This window comes from Sceloporus occidentalis, unplaced genomic scaffold, assembly GCF_023333645.1.
Source record: "Sceloporus occidentalis isolate IW3139 unplaced genomic scaffold, rSceOcc1.0.p SCAF_58, whole genome shotgun sequence".
Lineage (NCBI taxonomy): Eukaryota > Metazoa > Chordata > Lepidosauria > Squamata > Phrynosomatidae > Sceloporus > Sceloporus occidentalis.
This window is the reverse complement of record NW_028317038.1, coordinates 2,791,069-2,803,741: the sequence shown is the minus strand read 5'-3', so window position 1 is coordinate 2,803,741 and position 12,673 is coordinate 2,791,069. Positions and strand designations below refer to the sequence as shown.

General features: G+C 42.8%; 1 protein-coding gene across 1 annotated transcript in view; it reads right to left on the bottom strand.

Moving 5' to 3' along the window:
* Positions 1–6,307, bottom strand: part of LOC149287624 (pappalysin-1-like) — a 506,291-nt gene extending 499,984 nt beyond the window's left edge. The window contains exon 1 of the mRNA XM_089492654.1: positions 5,911–6,307. Coding sequence (XP_089348780.1) covers positions 5,911–6,307 — 397 coding nt within the window. The remainder of the gene's footprint in view (positions 1–5,910) is intronic.
* Positions 6,308–12,673: the final 6,366 nt, after the last annotated feature.

The following is a 12,673-nucleotide window of genomic DNA, read 5'->3' as shown; positions in this document are numbered from 1 at the left end:
AGGGAACGCCCTTCTGACGTCTACCGGTCGCCTCCATGAGGGAAGCTGCTCCCCAGCCCAGCATGCTGGCGTCGGACTCTAGGACAAAATCTGGTTGGGAACCGAAGATTGCACGCCCGTTCCAAGCTTACGTCTGGGGTAAGGCAGACCGGCTGATCATATGATGACAACCTGTGTAGATGTCGAGCCTTAAGGCAGTGAAGTACACGGTAGTGTAGAGGATCCGGGAAGATCGCCTGAACGGAAGACGCGAGGAGACCACCACACGCGCGAGTAAGCAGGAGTCCTTCTGGATGGCAACAATCTTTGTCCTTGGAAGCTGCAACATCGCCGCCCTTGAGTCTATTTTGAAACCCAACAGGATGCACTGGCTGGGGTTTAGCTCAGATTTGAGTGGGTGACAACGAACACAATTGATGAAGCGTCTGAACCATGAAATCCGTCTGACCCCGAAGGGTTTTCTGACAGCTGGAAAAAAAGAAGGATATCGTCGAGATAAACAATACATTGGATACCTCGAGATCAGAAGAAAGCCATCACCAGCTTTAGGAGCTTCGTGAAGCACCAGGAGGCAGAACTGAGACCGAATGGGAGCGATTTGAATTGCCATACTTGTCTGCCCCAGAGGAATTGAAGAAAACGTCCTTGAGGTCCACCTGGTGAACCAATCTCCCTCCGACATAAGGTCCCGCAGAAGATGGATACCTTCCATTTTGAAGTGGTGAAGAACTACAAAAGCAGGTTGATGACCAGGCAAAACTCACCGGAACATTTCCGGACCTGGTGTGGCAGGGAGACGAAATTGATCCTATACCCGCGCACTGTCTGGAGGACCCAGGGGTCTGAAGTAATCCAAACCCAGTTGTGGAAAAAATGCGACATCCTGCCTGCAACCTGTGGAGGGGAAGAAAGACAAGAAACATCTGGACTTAGCGAATCCAGAGCAACCCCTGGGGGAAAATGGTGGAACCTCTGCCTCTACTTCCTCCTTTAGGTATGAAAGGGCGGTGCTGAAAGGAACTGCGATAGGCCGGCTGTGCCTGCCGGAAAGCTCTTGAGCCTTGATAGGATGAGCGGCTAGTCTGAAACACCTTTCTCATGGAGAACTTCGCCTTGTCCCATGAGGTCATCAGGGACACATGCCTGTTAGGCTTCTTCACAAAAGCATCCCTAAACAGCAGCCCGTTAGGTGCCGCAACGAGATCCATTGAACCCAGCTATGCCAGAAGGGGGTCCATCCGTAGGAGGGCCGTCTTATGCCATTCCGTGGCCACAGCTACATTGGCAGTTCCTATTAGGCAGATCACACGAAAGGCCCACTCCCGGATAAGGGATCCAAGGGATATAGGATCCAAGGGAGTGGCCTGCAGGAATGCTCGGTCAGCCAGGGAGATGATTTGAGTGACCGGCCCCACTAAATCCAGGATCTTATCCTGAGCGGACCCGAGACTCCGGGGTAAAAGCCACCTTGTCTGGGAGCGAGGGGACGGGCGCACTCAGCCCGAAGGTTGTTGCGCTCCTCCTTAGGAAAGGGTCTGCGCAGCCACTCGTGTAAGTATAGTGCAATATTCTCTGGTGGAGTCCACCCCTGAGGTGGTGCATCGTGGTGGGGTCAAACAAAGAGGAGCCAGTTGGGTCAAGGACCAGGAGGTCCGTCGAGGTAGAAGCCGAATGGGGGGTGATGGATGCTCCCACAGAGTAATAGGGTTCGGCATGGTTTTTGAGTGCTTTGCTGCGGCCTTGCCTTTACCAGCAGAGACACTATTACCACTTAGAGCGGCCTGCCTCCTCAGATTTCTTGGGGTCAGAATCCAAAGGGATAGTGGCTGGGGCCACAGGGGCAGGAGGGAGAGTCTGGGCAGACTGGGATATAGAGCCAGACATCTTAGAAATAAAAATCTCCACAGAACTGGAGAACTTAGACTCCAGCCATGCCATAAAGGCATTATGGTTGGGAGTATTGTCCTGAGACATAGTACACAAAAGGAGGCTGGGGAAATATATATAATAAGGGCTCACCCTAAAAGGACACCCCAAAAACACACAGGGGCTCACCCTGGATATAGGCATCCATTATTACTGATAAAATGCAATGCATGCTGGCCCATGACAGTATATAAATAAGCTGCTCTGAAACAGCAGATGTTTTTCAATACGCAGGGCTCACCTCCCAATAGACAGACAACCTGGGCACAGGGAATATAGAGTGCTCACCTCAATCAAGACAGGATTAAACATGTAACACGCAATTCTCAGTGTATACATTGCAGTATGTAAAAACTAATGAAATATAGAAACCAAGATAGCCGCCGGAGAAAGAGCACATGCAGCAGAGGTAAAAGAGCTGCCACTCTCAGAAACAGCGAATGTTTTTCAACACAGAGGGCTCACCTCCAAATAGACAAACACCCTGGGCACAGGGAATATAGAGAGCTCACCCAATCAAGACAGGATTAAACCTGTAACACACAATTCACAGTGTATAAATTGCAGTATGTCAAAAACTGACCAAATATAGAACCAAGATGGCAGCCGGAGAAAGAGAGCACAGGCGGCAGAGGTAAAAGAACTACCACACTCAGAAAAGTGGAAAACAGAAAAGACACTGTGAGGAATGGGCCAAGGGCCCTACACCAAAGACATACAAAGGGCAAAGACCCCTACACCAAAGACATACAAAGAATTATAAATGAATATAAAAATAACTATAAATAAAATATAAAGAAATAAAGCACCAAAATATGTATAATAAGCAAATCTATATAAATATATGTGTGTATACATATATCTATATACACACACACACACACATATACATATATATATATATAAACAAATACCAAGCAAAAAGAATCATAAACTAATCTAACCTGCAGCTACAGTGAGCAGCAAAGAAAGAGGAAGATTAGGGATGTCTTAGGGTTTATATGCTGCTATACCTTGTTTTTTTATTGGTTGTTACCAGTGTTATGTTAACTCTTTCTTTGCTGCTGTTGCCAGGTGAGAGTAAAGAAAGATATGCAAAATAGGAAGCCTCCTGTCTTGCCTTAAAATTGCCTCTGTCCTTAAGGGGCTAAACTTTGAAAGTACAGATTATAATCAGAATACAATACAATTGTTAATTGATTCATTACTTTTCATGTTCTGATAACAAAATGTATAGCACTATGGAATTTGATGACACTATATAAGTCATTAATAGTGTCACCAGTAACACCAGTATTTGGGTAGTTCTAACATAGTTAAAGTCCAAGATTATTAAAAGCTGCCCATAATAGACAACCTTTATTTTTATTAGTAATTTGACTTTATTAGACTCACCAGTATGTTATTTATAAATATCAATTGTCTTGCTTTATTTATTAAAAATTCATCATACATTGACATGATGTCAAAAATTAACAATCTAGAAATTATTAAATCATGACATCCTAAATAAAGAAAAATGAGTGTATATAAAACAGGGGATCATTTTAGTTCAGCTTCTGACACCTTCATTACCACCCACTTGCAGGGCATCCCTATGCCTTTGATTTTATCATAACAATCATATTAAGAGACAGCAGAGATACTTTTATTTGAAGCCTTAGTGCAAGATTGTCTTTTGGTCACACTGCCTGGAGTTAATTTCCATTAGTGCAGCATTGTCCTGTTATGACCTGTGCCTAACACTGTAATTGTGCTCAATTAAGTCCCTAATGTTCATCTTCTAGGGATGTAAAACCCCTTCTTTGCCGCCTTGCCCAAAACGCAAATAGGAAGGCCAGATCTTCTTGTCCCTACCCTTTGAAGAAGGGAAAGTCTAACATATACAAGGGGAGATGGCAGCCAAAAGGCCAGCTCGCCTCCCCTACCAAATAGCTGACTCTTCTGGGCCTAGGCTCCACTGCTGCATTTACAGTACCTTTCTGCAAGCACTCATACAGTAAGAATAAACATATTAAGTCCAAACAGTAAAAAAAACCTCATTGGCACTTGGGCAAACATGGGATTCACGATGGTGAAGGAAATATTAAGAACTGTCATTTTAACCCCCACTGATGGTAAACTACAAGGTAATTTACACCTTGCCAAATGAGTTAAACCTATCACAAGGTCAAAATACTCCAGTCTAATATGCCACACAAGGGCTACCGTAATTATAACACAATAAAAAAGTCACATTGCAATTATATCTGTTTTTCCATAGGTAATAATTCATTTGCATTCTTACATCATTTGTATCTAAACTATGTATAAAAAAGGATTATTGCTACCGAGGCTTTGTCTGGTGCCTACAGTATTGGGTTCAACATCCATGACATATACTATTGTTTGTTGCTCTCAGAGGAAGGTACGGAATTCCAAAACCATATGTATGACAGCCAAGAGAGAGAGAGAGAAGGGAATTCCTCACCCACGCCATTCACCTCTCCCTAGACTCTACTGCCTCCTTCAAAAGTACTACCATTCACTCTGTTTACACTCTCCCTTTCGCTGCGTGTGCCTTGTGTACGCACAAGGGGAGAGGCAACATGACTTAACTCTTACACCGTTCAATGCTTTTCAGGGCCGTGCCCTGCTATTACTCTCAAAGTATGTTCAAATAATCGGCCATGGATGGGATCACCATAATGCAATACTGTAAATCAACTTGTAACAAAGGAAGAGCAACATGAATCGGAATACGTTCATTACGGGCAAGGTTTTACAACAAATCTCAGAATTTATTGCCAAGCAAACGCGGCTAGAGATAAAATAAGTTGGAATGCGGACGATCTCACAATTTAATGCCATTTTCTGATCACGTGTATAACGATTTTGTTCCCTTCTGCACAAATGACGTCTGCATGTTTATATTGTAAATAAATGAACAGTCTCATTCTGTACGGTACGCTCATTTTTTTCCTCTCATACGCGGTACTGCAGCACCAAGTATTCAGTGGGATTGTTTATCTCTCTTTATTTAACAACCTAACACATCTTCTTCTTTCATCAACTTGTTGGGTTGGAAACTATACAGAAAACCATCATACTACCAAGAGCGTTCAGGGCAATGCCAGCACAACATAAAAAACAACACTATGACGCAGGTGCTATGAGCCAACCTACAGCTAAAATCCTCTATTCGCAAAGTTTAAATTTAATGGAAATACAGGTCCTTCTTTGTATATACCTGCAGACCCTAAAGGCAGCCAATGAAAACAATCTTAGCTGTGGACAACAATAAATAAATGTCACCTTGGGATAATATAAAGGAAGAAGACTGAAAAAAGTCGGCATTCCTGACATCTTCTTCATTACCCCAAAAGTTTTCTTTTAAGTTTATAGTAATAGAAACTCTCTATCGTGCTTGTAAGCATATACGCATTACTGTAACTGATTTCTTAGAACTCAGTACACAAAATGAGTTAGAACACCGAATTTTACCATCCATCTATAAGTGTATCTGGAAATGGAGGGTTGGTGGCGTCTTTACGAAGACACTCAAGCATTATCTACCTAACTTCATAATAATAATAATAATTTTATAATATAAAGGAAGAAGACCCACTGAAAAAAGTCATTCCTGACATTCTCCTTCATTACTCCAATAGTTTTCTTTTAAGTTTATAGTAATAGAAAATCTCTACCGTGCTTGTAAGCGCATATGTATTCCTGTAACTGATTTCTAACCCAGTACACAAAATGACAAACACAATTTTATGATGTTCGTGTAACACCGAATTTTACCATCCATCTATAAGTAAGTCTGGAAATAGAGGGTTGGTGGCGGCTTTACGAAGACACTCAAGCATTATCTACCTAACTTCATGTATGATTCTGTTAGAGAGAAATGCATCATACATGTACCAAATATCCGCAAACTGAAAGGTTTAATGATTTATTTGCAACATAAGAATGAAAAGAATAATAACAAACAGTACCTACCTGCTATAACTGCTGGAGACCACTGCCCTCCCTCGGCTCTCAGCCAAACCTGTAGGGTGAACATATCCCTTGGCAACTCGATACCCGCCTTGAGGCGCAGCTGGTCTCCATTCCCTGTGAAATACAGCGCCGTGCCGGAGGCCAGAGAACCAACACCTTCATTTGCGTCCCTTTGCTTTCTTCTCTTGTGTACCCTCAGGTGTTCTAAGCTACCGAGAGATTGCCTACCCCGTGTAAGGCTTGTAGCGCAGGAGCCCCCTGTAACAGTACGAGGGTTGTGTGGATTTCGCACGTTCCTCCGAGCCCGATGTGAGTGCTCGTCCACTCCACACTGAGAGGCACTTGCCAAGGCTGTATAGAAGAGCCCAAAAGGCAACAACAAACTCCACAGAAGCATCTCCAACAGTCCCCCTCCCTGTTCACAAATATACCCCGTGTTCACAACTATACTCTCCCGATCAGCCAGGTTTGTGCTCTCTCCTCCTGGACAGTTAACTTTTTACTCCCTGAAATGTTAAAATTACAAGCGACGTATCCCTCGTGCTCTTCTGATCACTTCTCAGTACAGCGATCTCCTCAGTCTCCTTCTATTTCCTTCCATTAAGAAAGTGTTCAGGGATAATACGTAAAAAACAAGACATTTTACGTTTAATGTTCACTCTTCTCCATAAAAGATGCTCTAGTCAAATGTATTTTTTCTTTAAAACAGAAGCCTTAAGCTGAAACTCTCTTCTATCCCCCTCCGCTTTCCTCCCTTACAAAATGAAAGAAAAGCCCCCTCCGAGGATGAGTAAACAAGAATATGCTAATCTACTCAAGAGTGCTCCACCTTCCCATTCCTCACAGAATGATTCCTATTAAACTGCAAGAACCATGCCTGATCGATCAAGACCTCCTTACAGACTGACGACTGTTGGATTTTTTATATATTTCTCTGATATTTCCAGATACAATATGCATGGAAGTAACAGCTATACAGGCATTTATCCATATTTTGTTGCTGCCTTCCCACTTTCTATGCTCATCCTCGTGCACAACATACATTTCTAGTTCTGCTTTACCCCCTTCTGGCTAAAAGGAAACGCAACTGCACCTCTGAACGTTCTGTAGAAAAATCTCAGTCCTTCTCTCTCAGATTCCATAAGAGTCTTGAAACTTGATTCTCTCTCTGCCTTTTTTTGCAAATAACATTCTTTCCCTAGTTTTATCCTTCCTCCCCCTACTTATTATTTTCTTTAAAGTTCTGCAAATCCCCCCCTTCAGCCTCCCCCTCCTTTCTCAGTTTAGTTTGTGAGCAGCTAATCCAGAGGTTGCATCAAAAGGTCCTCTTCGTGTTATAGGAAGAAGAGTAACAGATTCAATAGGAATTCCAAATTGTTGCAGGTTGTAGGAAATCAAAGCGGGTTTTTTGGTTTATGGTTTAATTCATGGTGTGTAAATCTAAAAAACATCAATATTAAAAATCGTTCCAGAAAAATCAGAATAAAATGAATCAGGAAATATGAGGCAAGGAAAAGACAATTTGAGTGGAGTTTGCTTTCCGTTTAACAGCTATCCTTCTCTATACTGGGACTTTTTCCAGCTTCCTGCATTTTCTAATGCTGCTTCACTCCTAAAATGATCTCGGCAGCACCCCCAAACGGATGTAAGCAGTATTTGATATTTTGTGTATTCCCACGGCAGCCACTTTGCCATGAGCTCATCAACTAAAAGCATCTATAGACGTCAGCTGAATCTTTATTCCAATTGATCCCAACATGACTGTGCACTAAAATACCAATACCGTGGTAATTTACAATTTCCCGGAAGGGATATATAACCCTGCAAGTTTATAGAATACAGTATAACATTTCAAAAAGGTAATGTTTGTATATATTGATGTAACAATTAGGGTATCGTAGCATAGGACACTAACTACACCATAAACTCTTCTAAATTATTTTGAAATGTTTTTGCAGTCACAAGGACTTTGCAGTGGCTCTCCAAGTATTGAAAACACATTTTTAATACTTGTCTCAATAAGATTCCGTGACCAGATGGTCCAGTGATGCTTATGTAAAATGTAAATTGCAGTGTTGCATAAAAATATATGCCCCACAGCACCATGCATTCTTTATAAACTCCACCACGGTTCAAGGAGCCCTCTGGTCACCTTATCATAAATACACTTACTTGCCAGGGTTGTAAGAATATCCTTAGTTGTATCATATATATATAACAATTTAAGCATCCATAAAATAGAACAATATAGGGAGTCTGTGTAGAACAAATTATATTTGCAGATTCTAAGATTGTATATATTAACAATAAATAGTTAAATAAAGCTTTAATAACCTAAATCTGCAACTAGAAATGTTATACACAGGCACCCTAGACTATTTCCCTTTTATAGATGGTCAAATTGTTTATTACGTTAACACACATTTGTATACTATTGTCTACTATGATATTACAAATTGTGCTCCCTCCTTATTTATTTGTAGGCGTTTTGGTTTAATAACCAACAAAAAGCCCCAGACTGTTATATTTTGTAACATGGGAAATATATATGCTATATTTGTAGTTAACCATTTGAAGAAAAAATAACTTTCATTAATAATGACCACACTAAAGTATAAAAAAACGATACAATGAATCATAAAACATGATGATGATATATTTGATAATTAAAATATTCTCAAGGTATAATAAATCAAGAGCAAAGAAAAGGTCTGAAATCGCTAGTCTAATGGCAACATACTGAGGGGTTCTGGTTTCTAAGGTAATAACATTATAAGACCTACATCACGTACAACATCATCCATAAATAAGTATCGCTGTACAAAATTAAAGAAGAACAAGCGGTGGCTATCGGCAAGGAATCCATGATAACTTCAGCAACATACAACAGCAGGTTGTCACCCTATGTTTCACATTCAAGATTGGAAATAAGTCCTTCTAATAAACAAGTAGGGGAAACAAGAATTATGAAACTCGCACGTGCCAACTCACGCTTCCCCGATGTAGTAACCGGCTTTGTCATGGACAGAACAATTCAATTGCCTCAGGAAGTTAATAAAGAAAAGTCTAACCTACTAGATGATGTATTGAACATCAACTGGCTATAACAGGGGCGTCCAACGTGTGGCCGGCTGTGCCTGCTGGAAAGCCCTTGAGCCTTGATAGGATGAGTGATTAGCGACCCGGCCCCGCCGGAAAAATGAGGGCCACTCTGGAACACCTTTCTCAAGGAGAACTTCACCTTGTCCCATGAGGTCATCAGGGACAAATTCCTGTTAGGCTTCTTCACAAAAGCATCCCCAAACAGCAGCCCGTTAGGTGCCGCAACGAGATCCATTGAACGCAGCTCTGCCAGACAGGGGTCCATCCGTAGGAGGGCCGTCTTTTGCCATTCCGTGGCCACAGCTACATTGGCGGTGCCTATTAGGCAGATCACACGAAAGGCCCACACCCGGATAAGGGATCCAAGGGAGTGGCCAGCAGAAATGCTCGGTCAGCCAGGGAGAGGATTTGAGTGACTGGCCCCACTAAATCCAGGATCTTATCCTGAGCAGACTTGAGACCCTGTTCCAGATCCTTCCTAGGGCCTCTCTTATTCAAAGAAAGTAGAGCAACCACATTAGGGTCAAACTCCGGGGTAAAAGCCACCTTGTCTGGGAGTGAGGGGGCGGGGGCACTCAGCCCGAAGGTTGTTGCGCGCCTCCTTAGAAAAGGGTCTGCGCAGCCACTCGTGTAAGTATAGTGCAACATTCTCTGGTGGAGCCCACTCAGTGGCCCTGAGGTGGCGCATCATGGTGGGGTCCAATAAAGAGGAGCCAGTTGGGACAAGGGCCGGGAAGTCTGTTGAGGTAGAAGCCGAATGGGGAGTGATGGATGCTCCCAAAAAGTAATGGGGTTCGGCATGGTGGGGCTCATCCACCAGACACTCACGGCCAAAGCGTGAGTCCATGGTCCTGGACGAAGCCAGGTTAACAGAAGCCTCTGACTCATCCGCAGAGTCTGCCTGCCACTCATCCACTATAGACAGTGGGAGTTGAAAAGGACCCTCATATCCAGAGGGCAGGGAGGTGGCAGAGGTTTTTGGGTGCTTTGCTGGGGCCTTTCCTTTACCAGCAGAGACACTATTACCGCTTAGAGTGGCCTGCCTCCTCAGATTTCTTGGGGTCAGAATCCAAAGGGATAATGGCTGGGGCCACAGAGGCAGGAGGGAGAGTCTGGGGTATAGAGCCAGACATCTTAGAAATAAAAATCTCCACAGAACTGGAGAACTTAGACTCCAGCCACGCCATAAAGGTATTGTCCTGAGACATAGTACACAAAAGGAGGCTGGGAAAATATATATAATAAGGGCTCACCCTAATAGACACCCCAAAAACACACGGGGGCTCACCCTGGATATAGGCATCCATTATTACTGATGAAGGATGCAATGCATGCTGGCCCATTACAGTACATAAATAAGCTGCTCTAAAACAGCGGATGTTTTTCAATACGGAGGGCTCAACTCCCAATAGACAGAAAACCTGGGCACAGGGAATACAGAGGGCTCACCTCAATCAAGACAGGATTAAACTTGTAACACACAGTTCTCAGTGTATACATTTCAGTATGTAAGAACTAATGAAATACAGAAACCAAGATAGCCGCTGGAGAAAGGGCACATGCGGCAGAGGTAAAAGAGCTGCCACTCTCAGAAACAGCGAATGTTTTTCAACACAGAGGGCTCACCTCCAAATAGACAAACACCCTGGGCACAGGGAATATATTGGGCTCACCCCAATCAAGACAGGATTAAACCTGTAACACACAATTCACAGTGTATAAATTGCAGTATGTCAAAAACTGACCAAATATAGAACCAAGATGGCAGCCGGAGAAAGAGAGCATAGGCGGCAGAGGTAAAAGAACTACCAGACTCAGAAAAGTGGAAAACAGAAAAGACACTGTGAGGAATGGGCCAAGGGCCCTACACCAAAGACATACAAAGGGCAAAGACCCCTACACCAAAGACAAAACAAAGAATTATAAATGAATATAAATATAACTATAAAAATAACTATAAATAAAATATAAAGAAATTAAGCACCAAAATATGTGTAATAAGCAAATCCATATAAATATATGTGTGTGTATACATATATCTATATCTATATATATATATATATATATATATATATACATATACACATACATATACATATATATATGTATATAAATAGCCAAATACCAAGCTGAAAGAATCATAAACTAATGATCTGACCTGCAGCAAAGAAAGAGGAAGATTAGGGATGTCTTAGGGCAGGGGTGTCCAAGTTTTTTCTGCAGTGGGCCACTTCATCAGAATTGTATATGTGCGAGGGCCGCTTTCATTTTTCACTGTGAGAAAATATAGCCTTTAATAAAATATGCAGATTAAAATAAAGTAAACGACACAAAACCTGGTTGGCTGGGCATGATAGGAGTGTGATTGCTGTCAACAATCATATAGAAATTAATGGTTATTGTATTTTTTTGTCCAATTTTAGTGCGTTAACCACACTTTTGTTAAAACACACTCTTTTTATACCAGGCGACCAGTAAATGCTGGAACCTAGGCATGATGGGACTGTGACTGCTGTTAGCAGATTGCTGTTAGCTGTTAGCAATCACACTCCTATCATCCCAAATCAGCCAGTACATGGTGGCTGTAAGTGCAGACCCCATACTGCTGGCAGCATCAATACACAAGGGGGGCAGCTAGCCAGGTTTCAGCATGTACTGGCTGACCTGGCATGATAGGAGTGTGATTGCTAACAGCAAACACACTCTTTTTATACCCAGGCAACCAGTAAATGCTGGAACCTAGGCATGATGGGACTGTGACTGCTGTTAGCAGATTCCTGTTAGCTGTTAGCAATCACACTTCTATCATCCCAAATCAGCCAGTACATGCTGGTACAGGGTGGCTGTAAGTGATGTGCAGACCCCATACTGCTGGCAGCATCAATACACAAGGGGGAAGCTAGTCAGGTTTCAGCATGTACTGGCTGACTTGGCATGATAGGAGTGTGATTGCTAACAGCAATCACAGTCCCATCATGCCTAGATTCCAGCACTTACACATCCATGCTATCACACACACAAATTCATTCATTCACAGATTCATTCCCTCAATCAGGCATACTCATTCAAACCCCCACCCCCACCCCCTTACCTGCACTACAGGTCTCGATGCCGCTCACAGACTTCAGCAGGGGGCGTGGCCTCCCGCTTCCTCTGTGCAGGACAATAAGACCTCCCACAAGTAAGCAGCAGCAGGGCTCTTGTGATCCTGGCTGCCGATCTCACGCAGGCCGCACCTCAAGGTCCCGCGGGCCGCATGTTGGACGCCCCTGTCTTAGGGTTTATATGCTGCTATACCTTGTTTTTTTATTGGTTGTTACCAGTGTTATGTTAACTCTTTCTTTGCTGCTGTCGGTGAGAGTAAAGGAAGATATGCAAAATAGGAAGCCTCCTGTCTTGCCTTAAAATTGCCTCTGTCCTTAAGGGGCTAAACGTACAGATTATAATCAGAATACAATACAATTGTTAAGTTTCATGTTCTGATAACAAAATGTATAGCACCGGGGAGTTTGATGACACTATATAAGTCATTAATAGTAGACTTGCGCATTCGTCTTCGGGCGAACATTAAAACGAGCACGAAGAGGCCGTTTTTTTGTTCGTTCCGAAGACACGCCGAAGAGAATACAGTGCCGGCAAAACGTAGAAGACGAAGACTCAC